Source organism: Pimephales promelas, chromosome 6 (genome assembly GCF_988280905.1).
Source record: "Pimephales promelas chromosome 6, fPimPro1.hap1.1, whole genome shotgun sequence".
Taxonomy (NCBI): domain Eukaryota; kingdom Metazoa; phylum Chordata; class Actinopteri; order Cypriniformes; family Leuciscidae; genus Pimephales; species Pimephales promelas.
The window spans coordinates 20472525-20499854 of NC_142774.1; the positions used below are offsets into that span (position 1 = coordinate 20472525).

At 40.8% G+C, this 27330-nt stretch overlaps 1 protein-coding gene and 1 pseudogene across 2 annotated transcripts in view; one reads left to right on the plus strand and one right to left on the minus strand.

The window, feature by feature from the left end:
* Nucleotides 1–24664, plus strand: part of LOC120473606 (calsequestrin-2) — a 160719-nt gene extending 136055 nt beyond the window's left edge. The window contains exons 5-11 of one of the 2 annotated variants that reach the window (XM_089132251.1): nt 13023–13096; nt 13273–13403; nt 13499–13544; nt 13918–13972; nt 14084–14184; nt 14278–14352; nt 21373–24664. In XM_089132251.1, the coding sequence (XP_088988377.1) occupies nt 13023–13096; nt 13273–13403; nt 13499–13544; nt 13918–13972; nt 14084–14184; nt 14278–14352; nt 21373–21558 (668 nt within the window). In that variant the 3' untranslated portion in view covers nt 21559–24664. Of the gene's footprint in view, nt 1–13022; nt 13097–13272; nt 13404–13498; nt 13545–13917; nt 13973–14083; nt 14185–14277; nt 14357–21372 lie in introns of both variants that reach the window. The other variant, XM_089132252.1, reaches the window with a different exon arrangement.
* On the minus strand, nt 14832–15996 carry LOC148978543 (uncharacterized; annotated as a pseudogene).
* Nucleotides 24665–27330: the final 2666 nt, after the last annotated feature.

The following is a 27330-nucleotide window of genomic DNA, read 5'->3' on the forward strand; positions in this document are numbered from 1 at the left end:
GAGAACTTCCCAAGTAAAAACAAGGCCGGTGGATCTCAGACAAATTCCATTGAGAATCCCCCCGAAAACACTGATACAACAGTTTTTATACCAGATGGAGGTATGCCATAATGACATTAATTTCATTGGTTCTTCATAGGTACACTGTTTTGTTACTGGGTAGAGGAGACTTTGTTTTAATGTTTCTAACTTAGTCATCTGTCTAGTTGCATTTCCCATATTTGTTATTTATACTCAGTCAGGTGTTTGACACGCATACATTCATCTGAAGTGCAGAATGCCTTAGTACATTGTCTCAGATACTCAGCTGGTTATATGAGGTCAAATGTCAAAACATGGTTAGCTTAATATTCAGTTTAAAATTTTCCACCACAGTTCCCCTCTCTGGCCATAAACAAAAACGGCCATATTAAATTTTAATTCTTCTAATCAATTTTCCATACCTGCATGATCCCAATATAAGTACTTGTTATATTTAACCATTTTCATCTTTTACTTTATAATTACCTGCAAGATACTCCTTCAATCAACATCCTAAGCTGTAATATAACCAATTTCCAATGTTATCACATACACATACCATCTTCTCATTTATTCATCTCCTTCCCAACATTCTATCTTCCAGCAATTTAATTCTATCTGTAGTAAAAACTAATCATACCATAGTACACTGCCTTACAATTTTAAACCTTGAGTCAGTTTCATTATCTTTAGCTATCTTTCGAATCGCATTGGTCTATTAGGCCTTTAACAGGCTGATAGTTCTGATTAACCATTTTTTTATCGTAGTTTGTTAGCTTTTAATTCAAGCAGGCAATTTATTTTCCTAGACAGATCTATTTAAGTATCTTTGTAAAAAAATCTGACCAAAAAACGTTCTATAATCATTCATTTTTATCCTTTAACACTAATATCAATAATTTTATTATTTTGTTTCAAACAATTATTGTCATTATTTTAAATTAACTAGCTCTAGCCACGAGAACAGCCTTAGCTGCTGATATGCCAATTAATCTTTAACTATATTTTCCTACAATCCTATTTTCCAGAATTAACTGATAGGCATAACTTAAGTTATTCTGCCTCTAAGTTTTGGCAATGCGGAAAAGCTCATAACGGATCCATTGATCCAGATCATTTAATCTGTAACTTCGTTGTGAATTTAGAAAGCTTTTTAGAATTTCTCTATTAGCAAATACTCTATTTCCAAAATGTCTAAACTTATTAGAATAATTTTTAATTTAAATGTAATATGTTTGGGTCATATTGTCCTTGGTCTAGGTTTTAACTCTGTGGTCTACATAATTTGTTTTAATACGTTGAAGACCTCTCTCAACAAAACAAAATCCATATTTCATTTCTGGAAGCCGGGCTAAATAAGCAAGCACTGTTACTGTATTCCTAGAATAGACTAGACCCGCAGTCACCTCTCAGATATCAAATACAGACATTAGACAATACATGAACGGAACATTTCAGTAATCACACTTAATCACACAACTTCTTTAACTAATAATAATTCATACTTAAATATTTTTCCCAAAATCAATTCCCTTTTAAAAGTTTGTCTTTCTCTGTTTAAACAATTGGAAACACCTAAAATTAATGTAGTCATTAATTCATCACTATAAACTGTAAACCAGTATCACTATAAAGTTAACCAATTATCTATTCAGTCCTTGTCTAGCAAAGTAACTTATCACCTATTCTCTCTCATTAGAGATCGACTATTACAATTTTATTTTTATTTTTTTTAGCATCTATGATATCTGTCTTAGACTTGTTAAAACTTTTTTTTTTGAAAGTTTCTTCAATAATAGTCCCTAAATTATTTATTATTTTTACAGTAATGAATAGTTAGAGTCCCTATACTCTACGGAAATAAGAAATTTTCTTCTTCTCAATTTACGTGTACCTGAAATTAGGGATGCAAAATATATTGACCACATCAATATCGGGCGATAAATGGTGTTTTTTTTTAATTTATTTATTCTTTCTTTATTTTTTTTTATGTTATCGTTATCGATTCAATAGGAAATTTGGGCCGATATATCAGAGCTGATAGACATATAGATTATTTACTTCAGTTGAGAGATGCGCGTGGTTTGCCATGATGGTTCTGAATAATAAAAAACACGCCCGCAAAAGAATGATGTGAATTCTTGTTCGCCAGTGTTTAAGTGCGACAAGCACGTTGTGGAAAAAACACATCTATGGACTTAAGCCTTCATGGCATGCACAGTTAAGTTCTCTTAAGCATTAGCATCATTCTTTGCCATTCTGGCGATCATATTTTTCTTTAGCATGCGCAGCTCAAACTGCAATGCACATTTATAACTATAATTGAGACTGTAATATACATGCCATTATAATTAGAACACTATTGTAGCCATTTGTTTATGCATACATGTTGTCAAAGTTTATCAAACTTTTAATTTAGATTTATCAGCCAATATATCAGTTATCGGTTTTCAAATGTAAAGAATTTTCGGTTATCGGTATCGGCCAAAATGTTCATATCGGTGCATTCCTACCTGAAATTATTTCAAATTAATCCGTAATTAATCAAATCATGAGATCTATCTCAAAACTCAGTCATACAGTTTGATTGAACCAAAATAAAACATCAATAAACATCACACAAACTTAAACCATTAGTTGGTCCACGTCTTTCTCCAGGTGTGTTAATCATCCCGTTGCCCCATTGACATTCCATCTTCACCAGAATGGTTCTTTGCGAACCGTAGTAAGGTCTTTCCCTCGACGGCAAGGGAGGTACGTTACTAGCACGTCCTTTTTATCCCCCACTTGAGGCTGTGTTGTCGGCGTTTTGGTGTGGGGTTGCTCAGGGCTGGTTGGTGTAGGCTAGTTTAAGGTGAGATGCTTGGATGGAGGTGTCGCGCTCTCCAACCTTACTGATTGTTGCAAGATTCCTCTTCAGATCACAACCGCACCCACTGGACCCTATTTGTGGAGTGAACCATTTACTTTCTGCTTTCACCTGTGAATGGAGACCTTAACTATTTTTGTTAGTGACAACATATATTAACTCATCTGCTTGTCTGGCCGGTCTTCCTTTCTGATGAGACCTGTCAAATTTCATGTTAAACAGTAACAAGACAATATTTATACATTTGGAACAGAATCAGTTCTGCTCGATGAGATCCATCATGACATCCTGTAAAAGGAAAAAATAAGTATGGGGAGGACAGGGTAAGATTGCTCTCTGCCTTCCCAAAGTTATACTTTGCATGTGTGACACTGTTTCTTTCTGCCACTTCAATAACTCAAACACTCAGTTAGCCAAAAACATCCATGGCCGTTAATTTATTGGCCATATTTTATTTTCACCCTGTGAGGTCATATTTTAACCTGTAGTCATATTTTAAACCTGTGGGCCCACTTAATAAATTTAAACACAGGTGTTTTGATTGATATTTAATTGTCTTGGTGTCTCTCAGAATACCTTATCTCACACATTCACATTCATACACTTTCACACACACCCCACTCTGGCCAGAGAATCATACCTTTTTGTCTGCCTTAGCAGTTTATGAACTGAATGGGGAATATATGGGCTATCATGCGGTGGAATACCACCAAATCCGAACGGTAACAACTTTTACGACGGAAGCTACTGAACGTAGACACACTGTGGCATTCCCCTTGCGACAGTGTCTAAACGTTAGGCTATCAATTGTCCGATGAGGTCGCCATGAGGCCAAGTTTACACCTTAAAAACTAGCGGTATCAAATTTAATCATTTCAATGATGCATTGCTATGCAAATGAGGACAATTCAGTATCTGTTCAGTAATAGATCATAACCAATTGTAATGTACTGACGCTTTTCTGACGTCATTTGTTGCATATGTGCTTTGTGCCAGATAGGCAAACACACACATCACTTTTTGAAACCTGAAAAATTGAAAATTAAAGAAGCAGTGCATCATAATACATTGTGATATCGAATTGAACTAAAATCGATTACATGATAACCGTAATCAAACCGAACCCTGAGAACAATGTAGGTTCACACCCCTACTGAAAACCTAACTTTTCAAAATCAAATAGATTAAACACTTAAAAATAATAACCATATAGAGTTGCAGTTAAGAGAACCAGTTCTAATTTCTCAAATGCAATTTGTCATTGATTCAGGGCTGCACGATTAATCGAATTTTAATCACGATTTTGGCTTCCCACGATCAAATTCACGTGATCGAGCGATATTTAAAATGCGTCATCCATTCCGCTCCATATCCACAAGTTTCCGAGGGCCGCTCCTGTAAAAAATAAAGTGGGTGAAACTTCCGGTACGGCGGCGGAAGTAGCATTCCAATGGTATTTTGTGTGTTAGTTAGCGAAGAGGCTAGCTGTTTTTCGGATAATTATTTTACTATTTAAAGACGCAGATCTTTATGAGAGATGTCGTTACGGAGCTCAGGGACAACATGTGCTGTTCGCTACTGATGTTACACCTAAACTCAGGATCAAAGAGTGAGTTGACAGAATACCAAATGTGCCAGTTAATGTATTCAAGTAGCACATTCATTTATAGTTTTGAATAAACTCCAAAGCACAATGACTAAGTGTGTATTTTTTATTTTAATTGTTTGTCAGCTCACATAACTGTCTGTCACCATGCCTTGATGAGTATTGATTATTAATAATGTTATTATAATACTCCCAATCAACTACTGCGGAGGGTAAAGGTACTGTTATTTCACCCTTTTTAATTTCGTTGAGGTTGTGTTCCCACATCGTTAGCTAGTTTGGATCGCTATAACTTGAATGACTGTCAACTGTTGAATGAACGAGTGTTAAGAATGTCAAGTCGCGCTTTGTTTGCTTCGAACCGGAAGACGCGCCCACTTTTGACGCAAGGCCTCATGGGGCGTAGGAAACTTGTGGATATCAAAGGTTTTTTTCTTTTTTTTTCCACGTCCTCCAGTGCGCAAGAGAGAAGTGTGTCTGCGCGCGAGCTACAGTGAACAAGGGAGACCGAGTGTGTGAGCATTAGTAAATCGGTCTATACATAATAGTAATATATAATTACTATATGAGAGGCATGTAAGTTCGATTAATGGACTCCAATAATCAGTAGGCTAATACAAACATGTTGTTTTGAACTATTGTTTATTAAACAGAAATAATTCGATTAAATAGATTAAATGTATGCAGTAAGACTTCACAACTAATCACTAACACTGTACCACAACATTTTCCATTTTTAAGTGTCAATAACAATGACTCATCCATTAAACGAACTTTCATGCATAGTTCTGCCTTGACATGTTCTCATTTGGTTACAGTCTGTTATGGAATATTTGTTTTTTGTTTTTTACTGATTGTATATTTTTCTCGTTTTATTTTTTATTTTATTTTTTTTTAAAATATAAAATAGTGCCCTGTTGAAGTTCTGCTACATTTTATTTATTGTTTTCTTTATTTGTATTTATTCTTTAAAGAGATGCACTGAATCTTGGTGAATGAGAGCACCTGTTTTATTTTAATGCACATAGTTGTACATTAGCATGTAGCACAATATGGATGTGAAAGCAGTTATAATTAGCCTATGTTGACAATAACATTTCTTTTGGTTAAAATTAACAAATAATCGTGATAAATAATCGTGATCAAAATAATCGTGATTATCATTGTGGCCCAAATCGTGCAGCCCTACATTGATTGCAATATTTCAGTTTTCAAGAACTTTCTTGTTGTTGCTCATAACCTATTTAAAAAAAAAAAATCTGGAGATCTTCTCACAATCTCAGATCCATGGACAAATATAAAACATTTATATGTTTCCTTTCTGGAGCTGGGGAGCTGAGGGCACCACTTCCTCTTTCTCTATCTCCAGTCATCCAACCTTTCGAGGTGTCTGAAACTCTGAACACTCAGAGAACTGCAAAACTCAAATTAAACTCATAGTTTAATAACTAAAAAATCTCATCTGGTTATCAACAGCATTTCCTCATTTTATTAAAAAGCATTCTTCATTGCGGGGAAAAAGCAAGCATTTCTTCTTTGCAAAGACGGAGGAAAAAAAACAAACAAACTCTAATAATAAAACAGTTTAACATCCCTTCTTCGTCTTTTTTTTTAAAAAATAAAATGATTGTAAGATAAATGTTATGTGCTTGTTCAAATCACAATTTATATTTTAACTGGTCACCCCACCTCATTCTCATACTATGCATAATGCACTTAGAATCTCTGAAATGGATACATTTAATTTCCATACACTGTCTTCCAGGGATAACAGGATACAAATTCTAGACACTAGATAGAAAGTATAATATTTAAACGCATGCAGTTAATATATATTTATATAGTACTATTTATTCATCACTTTAAGAACACCTAGGTTTTACATCTCATATACATAAATAAATCAAAGTTTAAAATATAAAAGTTTCTTTATGATTCAAAATGTCCCAATTCCTTCAGAATGCATATTTATATTTTTTATGTGTTATAATTTTAACAATTTTTGCCTTTTTTAATGTATCTATTGATCTTGTTTCAACATTTCTAATTTCTAATTTTCTCTCTTATTATCCAATCATAATTAAATTATTTCGAACAAAAAACAAGTTGCAGTATCATTTATCTCTTTATCTTTCTTTATATACAATCAGAATTAAAGTCTCTTTCAAACAAAAAGCAAGTTTAATTTGGCTACTCCAGCATCTCGGGGTATTTTCCCTCCCAAATCTGATTTCTAGCATGACAAGTTGCTATTTGCGGGAAGCATTGACATTGACAGCTTTCTGGAAGCACTCTCAAACACAACAAATAAAATACTCAACAAATATCAATTTGAATTGAATTTAACCAAAATCATTGCTCTTAATAGCTAAGTTAAAAACACAATTTATATCCTAAATCTTTTAAAATGTGATCACCAGTTTTCAAAATTTCACTTAACAGAAAAGCCAAATTTCAGTTAAATCTTTTAATTAATTTAATTAATTTAGAAGCATTTTTAAAAGGAAAAGTGCTGAGGTCCGTCATCCTACCTTAATTTAGTTCTTTTAGCCCGACTGGAATATGTCCCTCTGTCGAACAGGGTTCTGCAGTCCGGCAGAGTGAAGACAACCTCATGCATGGACATGACAGTTACATGGTTCCTCGTCCCTGTCCATCCGACAGAGGGAGATTCCGAGGACTCCTGGATGGCCCGCCAAAATTGTAATGGATTTTTTCCCTGAACCTGACTACTCTACAATAATACTCACTCTAGTTGGCCAAGTCTTATACTTTTACCTCAGCCCGTCTACAGTCGACGTCCTGCTGAGCTATAAACCTACCCTATACCCTAGCGCGTCTACAGTCGACGACCTGCTAGGTACTAATCCTATAACCCAGCGCGTCTACAGTCGACGTCCTGCTGGGTACTAATCCTATAACCCTGCCGCGTCTACAGTCGACGTCCTGACAGGTACTAATAATTCTAACTTACTTGTTCTTGCTGCGCAGCTTAAATAACAGACAGACTCCAGCAAATGTCCTTTCAATGCTTTTAATTACGGCCAGGAGAGTTCTCGAGCAATACTCAGAGAACTTCACAAATAAAAACAAGGCCGGTGGATCTCAGACAAATTCCATTGAGAATCCCCCCGAAAACACTGATAAAACAGTTTTTATACCAGATGGAGGTATGCCATAATGACATTAATTTCATTGGTTCTTCATAGGTACACTGTTTTGTTACTGGGTAGAGGAGACTTTGTTTTAATGTTTCTAACTTAGTCATCTGTCTAGTTGCATTTCCCATATTTGTTATTTATACTCAGTCAGGTGTTTGACACGCATACATTCATCTGAAGTGCAGAATGCCTTAGTACATTGTCTCAGATACTCAGCTGGTTATATGAGGTCAAATGTCAAAACATGGTTAGCTTAATATTCAGTTTAAAATTTTCCACCACATCACGTATTCCTGGTATTTCTTTGCTTTTCTATTGGTTGCTAGTTTAGGTTATTTTGAGAACTGTTCTCTATTATTTTGTTCCTTTTCTAATTCCAGTTCTGTAGTTAATTTGCTATTTCCCTAGTCATTATTTTGGCAGTTTTTGTCTCTCCTGTTGTATTGTGTTGAGCTTTGTCATTTGTGTTGTGTTGGTTCCTACCCTACTTGAGCTCTCTGTGTCTTTGACTCTCCTGACCTGGCAGCCAACTCTGGTCCCAGTGTCAAGGCTCTGCTTCCTTGAGCTACTGCCCCGTTGCCGTCTGGAAATAACAAACTCGTGAATTATGCATCTGGGTCCTCCCTCTCAGAATTCCTGACACATGGTCTCTGCCTAGAGGTAGATTTGTTCTGTCATGAAAACTCTCAGAGTGTTTGACATGGTAAAAGATGTGACAATGTTGATATGTTTGGTCTTGGCAGAATAGATCTGCACGTATGGGACTTGTCATTGCCAATATATACATGATACTGTTGTTTCATGCTGCTGTACAAAATAGCTTGCATTAAAAAAGCTGTTGTCATGGTGTGGTTGTACTAAGCGCACGGCGAGTGTTTGTAAACTTAAAACTTCTTTATTACAATCCACAAGACAAACACATGAGAACATTGGAGATCACAACCATGAAAATTCGGATGATACAGGACAAAGAAATAAGTAGAACTCAGGGCTTATTTACAAACTGGGTAATCAAGGTAGAAACAGAACAGGTGTGGGGAACTAATTAACAATCATAAAAACAAACCAATGGAGGGAAAATGAGAAAAAAGGAGGCTGGAACTAGAATAAAACAAAAAATAGAACATACTCGTGACACCCGTAGCAGATATACACAGGTGGAGCTGGGGAGGGTGAAGTGATTCTGAAAGTGCACTGCAAATGCTGACCAAATATTTGAAGGTTGAGCAGTGGCTACTTATGCAGCAGAAACCAATCAGCTCTGTTCTATAGAGAATTAAGTGATTGCAAGCAGATTGAGTTAAGAATTGATCAGCCTGCGCCAGCTAGAGTTTCATCTCAGAACTTTTTGGGGCGGTTTCCTGGACAGAGATTAAGCCTAGTCCTAGAATAAAATGGCCCTTTAAACCTGATTAACAGAAATCTGCTTTCTATGTCATGGCTTTAAATAGTCCTAGATTTAGTTTAGTCCAGAGTTTAATAAGACGATTTCTTGGAGGAAGACTACAGTTACTCCAGGACTAAATTGAGTCTTAAATTAAACCTACCAGGAGGCAGGTTTAACTTCAGATTAACTTTGTGCTTCAAAGAAGACACCTGCATTACTTGGGTACACACATACAGTACATATATTAATATATCATTTAAACATTTAATTATGTTTTGACACCATTGAATCGGGTTTCTTGTTAAAATGTGATTAGTTAATGTTAAACTACACTTTTAGAAGAAAAGAAAGGTTCTATCAGTGCTACATATTTGGAACCCCTAAAAGGTTCTATACACTCTTAAAAAAGGGTTCCTCTGGGTTCTATATTGAACCCTAGGGTTCCATACTTGGCCAATAGAACCTTTTACCAAAAATATGGTTCTATATAGAACCATTTTGGAGTTCCATATATGAAGTAGGGGATGGAAATAGAACCATTTCTTCTAAGAGTGTAACTTGAAATGGTTGACTTCACTTGATGTTTTAACTTTGAAATATGTTTACCCTAGTATCTAGTAACCCAGTCATACATTCACTTCCCATCATGCTTTGCACAAGGCTGAAATGTACATTTTGAAATTAAGTGATATTTTATGCAATTATTTTAGTAAGATGATAAAATGGATAGAATGTTTAATGTTCTATTGTTTATAATGTTGTTATTTAAACGTTTATGTTATGTTAGTATTTTGGGGGGTTACCATTTTGGTGACGTGTTGAGCCTGTGCTTGCAGCGAGGACCTGCTACAAAAAATTCAAGTTGTATAATTAATAAAGCAACCACTATGATACTACTCTAGTAGAAAGTATTGCTTCTAAAAATGCAACACTGAACACCACATGTGTAAAGTAAAGTTTGTTATGTAAATTACAGGAATAAACAAGAATCATTAACTATAGAGTTGTTTGAATAATTCATTTTAAATGAAAACCATTCATTGTTAAAGAACACTATTGATTCTAGTTGTGCATCGTTGATTTAATATTTATATATTTCGTTCATATATGTATATATACAAACAGATTACCTGATATTTCTTCTCTTTTATTCCATAGCTGGTGTGTGCAGATTATTTAGATTGCATAAAAATAATTTTCTCTTGTTAGTAAATGTTTTTTTGATTGCAGTCTTTTTCTGATGCCATTGTTGTTGTTGGATTTGCTTCTCAGTTCCATGCAATTTTAAGCTTTCCCTGGTTCCTTCCATGTTTTATAGGCAACCTCTGTCATGCTAATTCAGATTAGCACAGTTGGTTTTAATTTAATATGATTTATTTTAGTTCAGGACTCCATAGTCCAAGTCTAACTAATCTGTACTTAATCTGTGTTACAAAAAGCCATTTTTTAAGACATGATTAACTATTCTAGATTAAGGCCTACTCCAGGCTTAATTTAAACCCTGTCCGGGAAACCGCCCCTTTATGATTTACAGCTCATGAATTATCAATTGATTATCTGTGCATTTGGGGGTGTTTTGTTTGACATAATTTGTGGCCATAGCTCTGTTTAAGCCTTTTCTTACAGTATGTCATGTTAAATCATACAAGTCCAGATGTCAGCTTAACTGTGGAAACCCCACATAGGGGCGGACTGGCCATCTGTGTGATCTGGAGAATTGATAGCGGATGCCAGCAAATTAGTTAACCCTCTCTGGTACGCAATATGATATCAGTGAGAAAAAAAAATATTTGTTATGTTTTTCTTACTTAAAATTGGAAACTATAACAATATCAATAAACATTATCATTATTTTTAGATTTATTTATTAATTAAAAGTCTGTTGCCTCAAGGTAACATTGTACCACAATGGACAAATTGAAACATTTGACATTTTCATGAAGACAATAATTATAGATTTATTGAAAACATCAATTGATTTAACTAAACATTTGAACAAACATATAATATCAACAAACTTATCAAGTATTTAATGAATCACACATTTCATATTTAATAAAAAGTAACATTTATTATCCAGCTGTTGCCCTCAGGCAACATTGTACCATCCTGGAACGCAAGTACTACAAACCATCATATCAAGTTATCATATCAAAACATTACAATCAGTGTTGTTTCAGGGTAAAACATTAACAATCACCATAACCTTATCCTAATATGAAGGCCAGGCCTCAACAACAACAAGATCAAACATGTGGAAGACCTCCCAGGCCGACCTAATGACCCATGTGAGGTCAGGGGTGCCTGACCCCCCAGGGGCCCGACAGGAACCCCCCAAAATCCAAGAATCCCAGAAGCAGCGCCGCCTTCATCCTGTGTGGCACCACATGCCCACATCCCACTCACCCACTATTTGTCCAATTACCCACTATAGTGCCCAAATGTCCCGTCGACCCCGGCTGACCACTCCCAAGCCCCGTCCCACGAACCCACTATTTGTCCGATTACCCACTATAGTGGCCAAATGTCCCGTCAACCCCCACTGTCCATTCACAAGCCACACGCCCCGTCCCACGAACACACTATTCGCCCGATTACCCACTATAATGGCCAAATGTCCCGTTGACTCCTGCTGACCACTCACAAGCCACGCCCCCATCCCACAAACTCGCTATTTGCCAGATTACCCACTAGAGTGACCAAATGTCCTGTCGAACATGCTGAGTTTTCAGATTGTAAAAATGCAGATACATTGGTTAGTATTTTATTTACCCTCCCCTAAAAAAGTTTGGGGAGCATTGACCAAAAAATGTTATTAATTTTTATTTTTAAAAAAGCTAAAATAGACTATGTTGCCTGGAGGAAACACCGTACCATAGAGGGTTAAAATCTCCCGGAATCTAGAGCGAGTAAGAATGTGCGTGTGCCACACAAAGCCTAACCAAGGTTAGGTAAGGACCTAACCAACCAATTTACAGTGCGGGCAAGCTTTTATCTCTACTACTCCCAAACCGAATTAATCAGAAATCACTTTGCAAGTTACTTGCTAGGGATGTTAGGAATTGATATTCAGCTTGCCACATTTTTAATGATTACAGTAGTTAAAACAGCTAAACTTCAACATTTTAGCTGTAAAATGCCACATGCAGATCATATTAAGAAATATGTTGTGCTTTTACTTTTAAAAATGTTGGTATCGTTACAGTTAATGCTTACAAACTTTGAAGATTTTAAATACAGAAGTTACATTTGTAATGGTGTAGCCTATTTTCATTTAGATGTGGTATTATTATTTGTGCAGTAGCTAAGATTAATTACTGCATAAATAATTAAGATGATTAAGTAATAAATTTATTTTAAGACAGCATGGAATAGATTCTATATTGTGCTGTTTGCTATAATTTGGATAGTATATATCATGAGCCACAATTAAAGTCTTGTGACACTCATGCCAGACTGCAGGCGTTATTGTTGTTGTTGTCGAGGTTTTGTGCGCTGATTGCTTTGGGCCGGGCCTAGTCAAAGTCCAGGGCCATTTTTTTAGTCCCAGTCCGTCCCTGACCCCACATACTATTAAAAGCTGTCAAATTGTTCAAAGACATAAAAGCAGTTATTGAGCTATTCCCTAAAAAGTGTATTGGAGAGAGTAAGGTGAGATAGGGTTTATCTCGATTACACGACTGTTATACAGTTTTTCTTTAAAAAAATAAAAATAAAAAAAACATTTCAGCTGGGAGATTGCTGAAGCCTTTGCTTTGACCTCTGGATATGATTTGAAAGCACTAGCTACTTGATGCTTCTGCACTAAAGGGTTTAATTCCCAGTGTTTAACATTTTATTACAGTTTTTAAGGGTTAACAGATAATTATATCCATTATGGTTAAATGTATATATATATATATATATATATATATATATATATATATATATACATACATACATATAAAACTGTTTATATCACTTTCTTTTATTTCTCAGACTACAAGGCTTTTCAGGTGACTGCAGAGAAGTTTCAACCATATGTGAAGTTTTTTGCCACTTTTGACAAAGGGGTACGTGCAGACCATTCCTTTACAATAAAAAAAAATAATGAAGACCATTAGACATTTTTCTGGTATACGTTATTCTGGTATAAAAGTGAGAATTTATTTGTGTGTAAATGGCTATGACCATCATTGAGGAAACAGGGTTATGTTTTGTTTTTATTTATAACCGTTTCATGCTACAGGTGGCTAAACAACTGACTCTAAAAATGAATGAAATCGATTTCTATGAGCCCTTCATGGATGAGCCTGTAACCATTCCTGGCAAACCTAACTCAGTAGAGGAGATAGTGGACTTTGTTAATCAACATAGAAGGTGATATCAGTGGTAACCTCAGAACTTTGGCATTGCTAAACTATCATCTAAAATATCCACTTTCATTCTAAAAAACAACGTTTGATCCTCCCCAGGCCCACTCTGAGAAAGCTTCGTGCTGAGGACATGTTTGAGACTTGGGTAAGCAAGACTGGATCTATTCTGTAGGACTGATCTTGTCACAGTCACCATCTAATTTTCATTGTCTCTGTGTCACCTGGTTTCTGTTAATCTGTGTTTGTATTTAGTTCCTTTCAAGTTCAGCCAGTCTTGGTTGGTTCTTAGTTCTAATTAGTGCGTGCATGTGCATGTGCATGTTCATCCTGCCTGTCTCTACCTGTTGAAATCTTATTATATTTAGTTAAAGTTTGTATTGGAGCTTTCTCACTCATCGTCTTCATCTTCCTACACCACACCGTTCGACGTCCGTGACACACATCTATTAAATGTTAACTGTTGATTTATATGGCTGCTGGTTCACTGCTTAAGTGATCTATCTCTGCTCAATTAACAGGAAGATGACATGGATGGAATCCACATTGTTGCCTTTGCTGAGGAGGAGGATCCAGGTTGTCACTTCCAAAATAAAAATTGTTTACTGCTATCATCAAGATTAGATTTTGTAGCTCAGAATGATAGTATTAATAGCTCAATCACTTAATTTGTGCTTTTTTTCATAGACGGGTATGAATTCCTGGAAATTTTAAAGGACGTTGCAAGGGATAATACAAAAACCCCAGATCTAAGCATACTGTGGATTGACCCTGATGAATTTCCTCTGGTGAGATGTTATCCCATCCATGTCTACGTATTTCTCTGCTTAAATTGAAACAGTGACAATGTTGTAATGTTGTAATAGCTATTTCATTTGCAGTTAACTACTTACTGGGAGAAGACCTTTAAGGTGGACCTTACCAGACCCCAGATTGGTGTGGTGAATGTGACTGATGCAAGTAACTTTGGCCTTCGGTTTTTATGTTATTTAAGTATTCTACTTTCCCTTTCGAAGTCACTTCGAGTTACTTCAGAAGTGACGGAGAATGGGGGTTTCGCATGAAAGCCAATCCTCTTCGAGTATTTAACAACGAGCCAATGGCATGCAATGCCTTGGGGCTGCGGAAATTTGCATAGCGTACTCCGGGCCACTCCGTGAGTATAAAAGGAGGAAGTGAACGCAACCGCAGTATGTTTTCGCTTCGGAGCCAAGAGAACTCTTCACTCCTAAAGCCATTCTCACTGATCCAAAGACTCTTCGAGACGAGCGTCCTCTTCAGTGTTGGTGTGACGGCGGTAGCCAGCGAGATTCTGCATCGCCTGCGATCTGAGCAGTGGTCTGCCAGACTTTGCGCTTCTCCCTGGTCGCCTCAGCGCTGAAAGAGTGAATTTCCTCCTCTCATTGAAAGAGCTGCACGTGGCACATCTTTTTAAAGATGTCTCGCCCGTGTTCTTCTGGGTGCGGTCCATTCATGTCATCTTCTGATGGTCACGATCGCTGCTCTGTATGCCTGGGCATTCAGCATGCAGCAGCAGCGTTCGTGGATGACTCATGTTGCTTCTGTGGGAACATGACCATCACTACACTGAGATCTAGACTCAATGATCTGACTAAAGTGAGAGTCCCCGTCCCCGCTACTCGATCAGCTTCTTCCACGAGAAGCTCGTCGACCCGCGGACAGGGTGATTTGACGGTGACGGTGTGGAACAAAGCCCCGACGATTCCTCGGGCCACACCCCCCGCCCCAGTGTTAGAGCCAGCGAGCGCCGCTTCGATTCAGCCGTCTACCTCTTCGTAGGTACCGTCTGTTTCGTTCGGCGCTCCAGATGATGATGCGATGTCGATCGCGGCATCACAAGGCGGGCTTGATTCTTCGGGAGATGAGGATGTGGCTGCGTTGCCTCCCTCGGGAGTGCCAGCGTTGCCCGTGTCTGATCCCGAGTTGACGGCCATGCTTTCTCGGGCCGCCGTGAGCATCGGGTTAGAGTGGAACCCTCCGCCCTGCCCCGATCTCTCACGGATGGATAATTGGTTTTTGGGCAAGGCTGCCGCCGCAAGGCCACAGCCAACCCCAATACCTTTTTTCCCCGAGTTGCATGCGGAGCTGACGCGCTCTTGGAAGGCTCCTTTGTCCTCTTGAGAGCGCGCTCTGATCTCCCCCGCCTTTCCTCCCCTCGATGGTGGGGCCGCCCGTGGGTACGCTGGGATGCCCCCGGTGGAGCGCTCTGTTGCGATGCAGCTGTGTCCACAGAGCGCCTCCTCCCGTGGTCCTCCTAAGCACCCATCCAAAGCCTGTAGGTTCTCGTCTGGCGGCGCGTTCCTATAGAGCGGCGGGACAGGCGGCCACCGCTCTGCATGCGATGAGCACCTTGCAGGTTTTCCAAGCCAAGTTGCTCAGAGATATGCATGAGGGCGGGACTGACCAATCGGCTTTCAACGAACTGCGAGCAGCCACAGACCTTGCTCTCCGGGCAACGAAGGTGGCGGCTCGCTCCGTTGGTCAGGTGATGGCCACTAGTGTGGTCCAGGAGCGCCATCTCTGGCTGAACCTCGCAGATACACGGGATGCCGAGCGGACTCGTCTGCTCGACGCCCCATTATCTCAGGTTGGCCTTTTCGGCGGTGCAGTCGAGGACTTCGCCCAGCAGTTCTCGACTGCCCAGAAGCAGACGGAGGCAATCAAACATATTCTGCCCCGACGGCCAGCTGCTGCCTCCACCCAGCCGTCGGTACAGATGCCTCCCTCTGCTCGCCGCCGAGGACGCCCCCCTACAACTCCCCTCCCTCCCACGCGGCCCCAGCAGCAGCCTTCACCTGGGCCGCGGCGCGGAGGAGGCCGTAGGCAGGCGTCACAGCCCCCTCAGGCCACATGCCCCGCTAAACGCCAGGCTAAGCGACGTTCCTGACATGGGCTGCTCAGTGGTGAAGTCGAGTTTTTCCCAGGAGGCGGTAGCAGGCCCCCTCCTTCCCCCGGTGGAGGGCCGGGGGAGAATCTTTTGTTCTCAGCTCCCCGCTGCTCACCCACGGGTGGGCAGCACCCTGAGTTGGTTAAAGAAAGACTTGACATCATTACTGAGCACACAGACTGGAATGAGTGCGCTCGACGTCCCAGTGCGTCAGCCCACTCATTCCTCTCTCTGAGGGTGCGGAAGGGAGCGTGTGTCGTCCCTCGACTACGCCGCTCCCCTCCCCCTCTATCGCCAGACCCCCGGCAGAACAGACCCCCGTGGAACGCTGGTCCTTCCCTGGTCTCTTCTGTCGGAGAGCGGGCTTCCACTGCGCATCCGGGCGGGGTAACTCCTGCGCGCATGCCAGTCGACCCGCCTCGCTGCCCCTCCGGGGGGACGTCTGTGGTTCTCATGACCCCGCTGGTTCACTTCCTGGAAGCTTGGCTAGAGCTTCCCGGGCTGTCCCGCTGGGTCATCAGAACGATCAGATTCGGCTACGCGATTCAGTTCGCAAGGTCTCCTCCCCGTTTCAGGGGAGTTCGCTCCACGATGGTCGGTGGCAATGCCCCGGTCATGAGAGCGGAGATTGCCACCCTGCTGGCGAAGGGTGCAATCGAGACGGTCCCTCCAGCCAAGATGAGGTCCGGGTTTTACAGCCCCTACTTCATTGTCCCCAAGAAGACCGGTGGGTTACGACCGATCCTGGATCTGCGCATTTTGAACCGCGCTCTCCATCGACTACCGTTCAAAATGCTCACGGCCAAACGCATTTTTGAATGCGTTCAGCCTCAGGATTGGTTTGCAGCGATCGACCTGAAGGACGCGTACTTTCATGTCTCCATTTTGCCTCGACACAGACCGTTTCTTCGGTTTGCTTTCGAGGGCCAGGCATATCAGTACACGGTTCTCCCATTCAGGTTAGCTCTGTCCCCTCGCGTCTTCACGAAGATCGTCGAGGCAGCCCTTGTTCCCCTTCGCGAACATGGGGTTCGCATCCTGAACTATCTCAACGACTGGCTGATACTGGCACACTCTCGAGAACAGGTTTGCGAACACAGAGACTTGGTGCTCCGGCACCTAGCCCGTCTGGGCCTTCGGGTCAACCGGGAAAAGAGCAAACTTTGCCCCGTGCAGAGGATCTCTTTTCTCGGCATGGAGATAGACTCGGTCGATAGACTCGGACTCGATAGACTGCATCTACCACGGGTTGGGGTGCCATGTGCAATGGGCATGCAGCCGCGGGTTCCTGGACAGGACCCCAGCGCCTCATGCACATCAATTGCCTCGAGCTGCTGGCAGTACGCCTGGCCCTGCACCGCTTTTGAGCATTGCTCAGGGGTCAACACGTACTTGTCCGCTCAGACAACACGACTGCAGTAGCGTACATCAACCACCAGGGGGGTCTACGCTCACGCCGGTTGTCGCAGCTCGCCCGCCACCTCTTGTTATGGAGTCAGAAGCACCTGAGGTCCCTTCGTGCAGTGTACATTCCAGGAAACCGGAACCTGGCAGCCGACGAGCTGTCACGGATCCGCCCTATCTCCGGCGAATGGCGACTCCATCCCCAGACGGTTCAGCTGATTTGGGACCAGTTCGGGGTGGCACAGATAGATCTGTTCGCCTCCCGGGACTCATCCCACTGCGCCCAGTTTTATTCCCTGACCGACGGTACGCTCGGCACAGATGCACTGGCGCACAGCTGGCCGCGGGGCCCACGCAATATGCGTTTCCCCCAGTGAGCCTTCTTGCACGGGTGTTGTGCAAGATCAAGGAGGACGAGGAGCAGGTCTTGCTGGAACCCCCCTATTGGCCCACCAAGACATGGTTCTCCGAACTCATGCTCCTCGCGACAGGACCTCCTTGGCCTATTCCTCTGAGACAAGATCTACTCACTCAGAGACGGGGCACTCTGTGGCACCCTCGTCCCGAGCTCTGGAGACTGCACGTGTGGCTCCTGGACGGGACGAGGCAGGTTTGAGTTCGCTGCCACCTGCGGTGGCGGCAACCATCACTTCCGCTAGAGCTTCGTCCACGAGACACCTCTACGCGTTGAAGTGGAACTTCTTCGTCAGCTGGTGCTCTTCTCGCGGAGAAGACCCCCGGAGATGTTCGATCAGTGTCGTGCTTTCCTTCCTGCAAGAAGGGTTGGAGCACAGGCTGTTGCCCTCCACCCTTAAGGTTTACGTCGCGGCCATTGCCGCCTCTCATGAAGCAGTAGAAGGTAAGTCCTTAGGGAAGCACGACCTGGTCATCAGGTTCCTGAGGGGAGCGAGGAGGCTACACCCGCCTCGTCCTCCCCTCGTACCCTCTTGGGACCTCTCAGTAGTTCTAAGTGCTCTGCAGAGGCCTCCCTTTGAGCCTTTGCAATCGGTAGAGTTAAAGTTTCTGTCCATGAAGACAGCACTCCTGGTTGCATTGGCCTCCATCAAGAGGGTGGGGGACCTGCACGCATTCTCCGTTGACGAAGCGTGCCTGGAGTTAGGGCCGGCTTACTCTCATGTGATCCTGAGACCCCGGCCTGGATACGTGCCCAAGGTTTCCACCACTCCCTTCCGAGACCAGGTGGTGAACCTGCAAGCGCTGCCCCCGGAGGAGGCAGACCCAGCCTTGGCACTGCTCTGTCCAGTACGTGCTCTCCGCACCTACGTAGACAGAAAGCGGTGTTTCAGGACCTCAGACCAGCTCTTTGTCTGTCATGGGGGGAGCCAGAAGGGAAGGGCTCTCTCAAAGCAACGGCTGTCTCACTGGATAGAAGACGCCATTGCTTTGTCTTACCAGCAGCAAGGCCGTCCGTGCCCCCCTGGTGTGACGGCCCATTCCACTCGGAGTGTGGCCTCCTCTTGGGCTCTAGCGCACGGCGCCTCGCTAACAGACATCTGCAGAGCTGCAGGCTGGGCGACACCCAACACCTTCGCAAGATTCTATAATCTGCGAATCGAGCCGGTGTCCTCTCACGTTCTCGCTTCCACCAGTACTGGACCCGCTTAGGTGTCTTCGCTTGCTCGCCACTCCACTCCTCTGACTGGATAAGTGCGATATTCCTCAGTGTCTTCCGTTGAAGCCTTGAGCCTCCAGCACCGATGATGCGGGCACCACTCTTGTTACTCTGGTTGCTGACTAGGTGCCTCCGTGTGCACGGTTCCCTATGGTAACTGTCTCATGTGTATTATCCACTGTAAGCCTCTCTGAGCATGTGTCTTCCCTTGGCAAGCCATCTGCCACCCTTGGAGTTAAATTCTAGTAGCCACCTGCGGTTGGTGCTCCAGTGTTCTCCATATACGTTCTATTCGGCCATATGTGTATTTGTAAGTCCTCCTTCGGTAGGCATCTGGTAGCATGTCCCTCCCGGGATATGTTTCCCAGTGTACCTTGGTAATCCTGTGTCAAAGTAGGATCCTGGTAAAAAAAAAAAAAAAAAAAGGGGGTAAGGTTCGGGGTCCAGACTTTCGCAGGGCACTGGAAGACAGCTTGAAGATGGCGTGATGGCACTGAACCCCATTCTCCGTCACTTGACGTAACTCGAAGTGACTACAAAAGGGAACGTCTCGGTTAGGGATGTAACCATCGTTCCCAGAGTAGGGAACGGAGACGTTACGTCTCCCTGCCACTTCTGCTGTACCGCTGGGTAGACGCCTAGTTCACTCTTGGCTCCTCAACGAATACATACTGCGGTTGCGTTCACTTCCTCCATTTATACTCACGGAGTAGGGCGGAGTACGCTATGCAAATTTCCGCAGCCCCAAGGCGTTGCATGCCATTGGCTCGTTGTTAAATACTCGAAGAGGATTGGCTTTCATGCAAAACCCCCATTCTCCGTCATTTCTGACGTAACGTCTCCGTTCCCTACTCAGGGAACGAGGGTTACATCCGTAACCGAGACGTTTTCTGTCCTAGCCTTCATCACTGTGAAAACACCTCTTCTCTACATTGAAATATGTAGGCTGTATATTACACAGTTTTAGCTTTAAATACCCTTTTGAGGTAAAGTTTAACATAAAATAACCATAATGATCTACTACGATAAAGCATTTAATCACACACTATTCTTTAGTAAACTTTACATTTACAGGCCTACTGTAAAGCCTACACCTACTAAATTATTCTTAACTTTATTTAGTTTTATTAGATAAAGACACTACAGAATAACATTGCTGCAATAATTTGAGCACAGATGCTCTCTGTAAATATGCTTAACTACAGTAATATCTATTTTGCAGGATGTATGTCTGGTTATGCTTTTAATAAGAATCAATGAAATCTAACAACCAACAACCAAAATGTATAACACAGTATCACAACGTACAAGTTACTTTGGAACTACATTTCAACTAACTATCATTTGAGTATTAGTGGACTTTCTGTTTAACAGACATTCTACTAACTATGTACTGTAACTTTGCAAGTATACATTTACATTACATTTTTACATTTTTATTCATTTAGTTGACGCTTTTATCCAAAGCGTCTTACAATTCCTATATATGTCAGAGGTTGCATGCCTGGAGCAACTAGGCGTTAAGTGTCTTGCTCAGGGACACATTGGTGTCTCACAGTGGTTTGTTACCCTAGTTACCCTAACCCTAACTCGGGTCTCTCACACCAAAGGCATTTGTCTTATCCACTGCGCCATTACCACCCCATCTTTTTATTATACATCTTTTTATTCTAACCCTAACAGTCTACTAATAATAACACTCTAATGAGAGTTAGTAGACATGTAGGTGCAATGTTACTTTACGTCTGATATAGTCAACAGACTGTGTTTAAGGCACCATCAAAATAAAGTGAAACCCAACGGATAAATAATGACAGGCAGACAGACAGACAGACAGATAGATAGATACAAATAGATTAAAAAAACAGCTTATACAATCATATTAAATTGTTTTTTGAAAATGTAAAAATGCAAAAGTTTTATGTGCTGGATAGGTCAAAGGGGTAGAATATACGGTTTGTATAGTATAAAAATCATTATGTCTATGGAAAGTCCCCATAAAACTTGGGAACCCGTGTGTGTGTTTTATAGGCCGACAGTGTGTGGTTGAACATGCACAACAATGAAGCTCTACCGTCAGCTGAGGAGCTGGAGGACTGGATTGAGGATGTTCTTTCTGGAAAGGTCAATACTGAGGATGATGATGATGATGATTATGACGATGATGAGAGCGAAGATGATAGTAGTGATGAAGACCATGATAGTGATGATGATTAAGTGGTATATACACTCGGTAAAGGAACGGCGGCTATGGTTGCCAGACAATTACTGTAAAAAATATGGTACAGCAACATAGACTGACCACAAATTTACAGAATTTTTTATTTTATATTAATAACTGCAATGATGTTTATATATCAAATTACTAACATCTTTAATAAACTGACAACCACACAGGTGGTAAAGAAAAAGCCACATGAATCAAAGGTCATCACAAGTAACTGTTCCACAAGCTGATAATAAATATATTAACTGAAAGTAAATATTAATGTATATAAGATGCACACAGTAATTACACAATGGTACTACGTATGTTGGTAACACACAACACTAAATGTATCCCATGACAACATTAATTAAACAGCATAAGATGTACTGTCACATAAAATACATAACAGATAAGAAAAAAGTAAATAAATAATAAACCCATAAAAGTCTTACAAAGGGAATTCTAGGATTGTCAATTTATTTTTTATTTATTTTTTGCTGTACATTATTAGGTGACTTGTTCTTTATCAATTTCAAAAATGGTACATTTAACAGTATTTTACTGTAAAAATGCATGAAATGTCTCATTAGATCTATTCCAGGTTTTTCTCTGCAGAAAATTTTGGGAACTTACTGATTGAAAATTAACCGTTTTTACCATAGCATTTTAGTATTTTACGGTTAAAATTAAAAACATTTTACAGTGTAGAAAAACTAAAATCATTGAGTACTGTAACTCCAAAAAAAAAAAAAATTATGCATTGTGTTGATGCTATCCATTTTTATTTCTGATGGTTTACTTACTAATAGTTTATTTAACTAATGTTATAGTATTTTTGCAAGAGATATTTGATGATGCAAAATGCAAAAACATATAATTGCTTATCTTTTGCTGCTTATTCATAAAATACAGTAACTGGTACTGTAATATGATTAAGAAATTGTGCATTCTGTAGTGTTACTTGTAATTTGAGGAAAATGTCCTGTACTGGGAGGACAACTAAATGTCCAATAAAGAACACAAATTGTTATTTTACTGTGTGTACCTACTTAACCATGTTTTGGAGACAAAGTTATACCTATAAAAGCGGTCTAAATATGACAAGACCTCCTTTTGGGGAGATCCAGAAATATCCTAATTTGTAGTAAAAAAATAAAAAACAAATCTTTTTACAAATTAGGATATTGCTATATGTCCCCAAAAGGATGTTTTCTGTTAGGATAATGTTATAGTATTCATAATTAGCTGTGTACAAAACAACAGACGTCTATGATGGAACATGTATGTACAAAACCCAATTCCATAAAAGTTGGGACACTGTACAAATTGTGAATAAAAACAGAATGCAATGATGTGGAAGTTTCAAATTTCAATATTATATTTAGAATACAACATACAGTCCCTCCAGGATTTCGCGATGTCGCGATCGCAACTATTAACGCAACTTCAACAAATCCACGTGAATTCAGTGCGCCTTGCAATTTTGAAAAATCACCGCAACTTTTCTGCAACTTTGACGAATCATCGCGCCGCGGTCTCCTGCAAAGCGTCGTCATACGTCAGCAAACTCACTTGTTTTGTTCAGAAGACGCAGCAGATGTGGACTGCCAACGTCTCACATTTAGGCTACCTACAAAAATAACAGAAAAGGCCAATGTTGCCAACTTAGTCTTTGTCGCTATATTTAGTGATATAAAAAAGCGACTCTAGCGGCTTTTTGGACAAACCTCAGTAACCAAATGTTGCCAGCACAATCCTGCGAGCGCGAGGTTTGCTTTCTCCCTGCCGTCACACCTCTCTCTGCGTCCATGTTCAGTGAACGGCTGCAGTAGAGGAGCAGCACGGCAGCTGACAGACGCGAATGAGCAGTGTTGTTTCCACGGACTTATCACTTATCTGCTTCTCTTTTGTTTTATATTTAAAGAATTGAGTTTGACCATTTTATTTTCCTTTCTTTTCTTGTGTTTATCACTTGTAATAGGCTACTCACTATCACAGTGCATTAGTTCACCCAGTTCCCGAACTCTCTCAATTCAGAAAATTTTACACATAAAAAATAGCTACCCAACTCGTTCTATTGTCTGACAAAAAAAAATTAAGCTTTATTGGATATGCGGCTATATTATGTTAGCTATATTAAAATACATTATCAAACATTTGGTTTTTCCACCATTTAACTTTAGTGGCTATTCCTAAAACTGTATTTTGCACTTTATTAGTATTGGCATCTTTCAACATAAATGCTGCTTAATGTTTGTGAGGTTCTGCACATTGACTTTTTTGCAGGTGCAGATCTTGTTTAAAAAAAAAAGAAGCTTAGTTTGTTAGGTTTTGCTGTGTCTTCAAATCGTTTGTTTTGCCTTTTATGGTTACTAATGGTTAGTTAGTTTGTTCGTGTGTTACAAAGTGTGTGACTTTGTCTCTTAAGTCAATTCTGGACTACAATAGAGCAGATGCAGATGATGAACAGTGTTTTCTGTGGGACATAATAAGTCCCTTTGGGGTGGACTTTGGACTTTTCTCTCTTAGTAAACCTATAACATGCACAAAAAAATATAACAACACAATAAAGGAAAGGGGAAAAGCCAAAAAGCATAATATGGGCATTTTAAGTTAAAAATCTATCTATCTTTGCCGTTTTAACCTATAAAAACATGCAAAAGAACATCGCAACTTTTATCGCAACTTTTTAAAAAAGCGGCCGCAACATCAGGCATTTTAGGCCGCAACAATCACAAAAAAGGCCCGCGAAATCCTGGAGGGACTGAACATAGATGACATATCAAATGTTTAAACTGAGAAAATGCATAATTTTAAGGGAAAAATAAGTTGATTGTAAATTTCATGGCATCAACACATCTCAAAAAAGTTGGGACAAGGCCATTTTTACCACTGTGTGGCATCCCCTCTTCTTTTAATAACAGTCTGCAAACGTCTGGGGACTGAGGAGACAAGTTGCTCAAGTTTAGGAATAGGAATGTTGTCCCATTCTTGTCTAATAAAGGCTTCTAGCTGCTCAACTGTCTTAGGTCTTCTTTGTTGCATCTTCCTCTTTATGATGCGCCAAATGTTTTCTATGGGTGAAAGATCTGGACTGCAGGCTTGCCATTTCAGTACCCGGATCCTTCTTCTACGCAGCCATGATGTTGTAATTGATGCAGTATGTGGTTTGGCATTGTCTTGTTGGAAAATACAAGGTCTTCCCTGAAAGAGACGATGTCTGGATGGGAGCATATGTTGTTCTAGAACTTGGATATACCTTTCAGCATTGATGGTGCCTTTCCAGATGTGTAAGCTGGCCATGCCACACGCACTCATGCATCCCCATACCATCAGAGATGCAAGCTTCTGAACTGAGCGCTGATTAGTGATGGCCGGTTCGTGAACGAATCGTTCTTTTGAACCGGTTCTTTTTAGTGAACCGGTCGAACCAGTACACTAAATCGAACTGAATCGTTCGAAACAGTTCGCGTCTTGCGTCAGCGCTAAACCACAAGTTACTAAAGTTACTCACTTTCAGACATGCCTGACAGTCCCTCCGAATCGAAATAAACCAATATCCATTAGTACATTTTATTCCAGTAACTCAAAAACTTCACTGAACGGAGACATATATTGGTGCTGAGAGAAGTGATGAGCACGAGCAGCTGATACTGCGCATGCGTGTACTACCGAACATACAGGAACAGCGGTCGGATAACCAGTACAGAACCGAGAACTGTTTCTTTCGGACACGTTCGACATACTGAGAACTGATGAGTTGATGAGCTGAGCATGCGTGCATTTTTTTCTGAGGGACGAAATGTACGTTTCCATGTCTTTAGTTGAACATCAGTAAGTGTAACAAAATAAAACATTTTGGAAACATGTTTATCACATTACTGTATCACTGTATTATTTTAACGATTGGAAATAATGATTGGATTCTAAAACTGTCAAACTACTAAACATTTATTATTATACTAAAATAATATTTTCAGGAACAGCTAGCTCATTTAATTTCTAAGTAACAATAAATCATTGATGTAAACTCTTGCCAAGGTTTGGTGCACTAGTAAATGTTTATAATGTGTTAACATAACGAATTAAACATGTTTAATTCGTTATGTTAACACATTATAAACATGATATATATACACTGTATAGGCTACAGAAGGCTATATTGGAGACAGACATGCATCGATTTTTTAGTTTTGTGGACTGTATCAGGTTTCAGGTCAGCACACACAGGCCTATGCTATGGTTCTCGAGTCGAGAGCTGGTTGTTGCAGTTCTTGAATCACTAGTACAGAACCGAGAACTGTTTCTTTCGGACACGTTCGATACGGAGAACCGATGAGCTGGAGATACTGCGCATGCGTGATAGCACCGTCTCTGAACAGAACTTTCTTTCGGCCGGCTGATCCTGTGGTGATATACGAGCACGCAGTAGTACGTGAACCCAGGACTTAAATGAGAGGGCGAATCGGCGAAATGTAAGTTTATTTAATAACAAATAAAATGATGAAGACCATTTATGCATTTTATATATTTAAAACATGTAAAACATCCGCGTTAGCACTAGTGATCGACCGATATATCGGCCGGCCGATATATCGGGCCGATATTTGAAGTTTTTACGTGTATCGGAATCGGCCGATACACCGCTGCACGTTCGCCGATATTTTTTTTTCCCCCGGCGTTATTTATAGACAGGCGGCCACGGGCAGCTCCGTGCTGCTGGAGATGCTGCAGTTCACGTGCCCCGCCCTCCCCCACTAGCAGAGTGCAACCTGCTCTTCACGAGAATGCTAACTTAAACTTTCAAAGGATCTTTTAAATGTTTGACTGCTGAAATATTGTCAAACACTTTGAAAATGGAAACACGTCGCCCTATAACTGTTATGTGCTTGCAACTAAGCAAGTTTGTGGGTCCAAATGGAAAACGCGAATGCCTCGTCTATAAAACTTAACTGCTTGCCATTGTATTAGGGAGCTGCAAATAGCTAAGGTGTAGGCTATCCGTTCAGTATGCATTAGGACTGTCTATGAATATTCTACATTCGAATATGTATTAATTTTGAAGGTGAAAATTAATATTTGAATATGGAAAAACACGCCCGCGGTTGCAGACTAATAACGTTACCACAGCTGCACAGCTCACTCGGAGCGCTCACTGTCGGTTCTATACTGTGAAACTTCAATCACTGAATGAACTGAAGCCTGCTATATTTGGGACACGAGTCGCGACTCGCAACCTTAAATTGCTTGCACAAAACTCTTGATCAGCACTCAACATTTGTTTGTTGTTCATTTAACCGACGCGCAGAGACCGTGAGGGCGAGAGAGAGAGAGAGAGAGAGTGCCTGAGCGAGTCCAGGGCGAGACAGAGTGAGCTCTGCGGTCTTGGCCATTAGTTGATTTAGTTTGCTTTTTAATACGTTGTTAAATATGTTTAAACTCAAATAAACCATCTAATACTAGTAGTTATGTCTCTTTGCATTAATGTGTCCTGTTATTGATGTAATGCGCGTCAACAACAAAACGCGCTACGGGATGTTCGAATATGTTTTTTAGAGGGAAAATGCAAACGCCATTTGAGTAATTTTGACAGCCCTAGTACGCATACGGGTGCTGTAACGAACACTGGTCATAGGATTAAGTAATGCCAACGTTGTTCAGTGTTTTTTTGTGGGAGATTTATTCAGCGCTCTCCTGGCTGAGGTTTGGACGCGTGTGGTGTCTCCCTCGCCATCGCAGTGATATAAAGAGACTAGACATGCTCATTTTATTTTATGTAG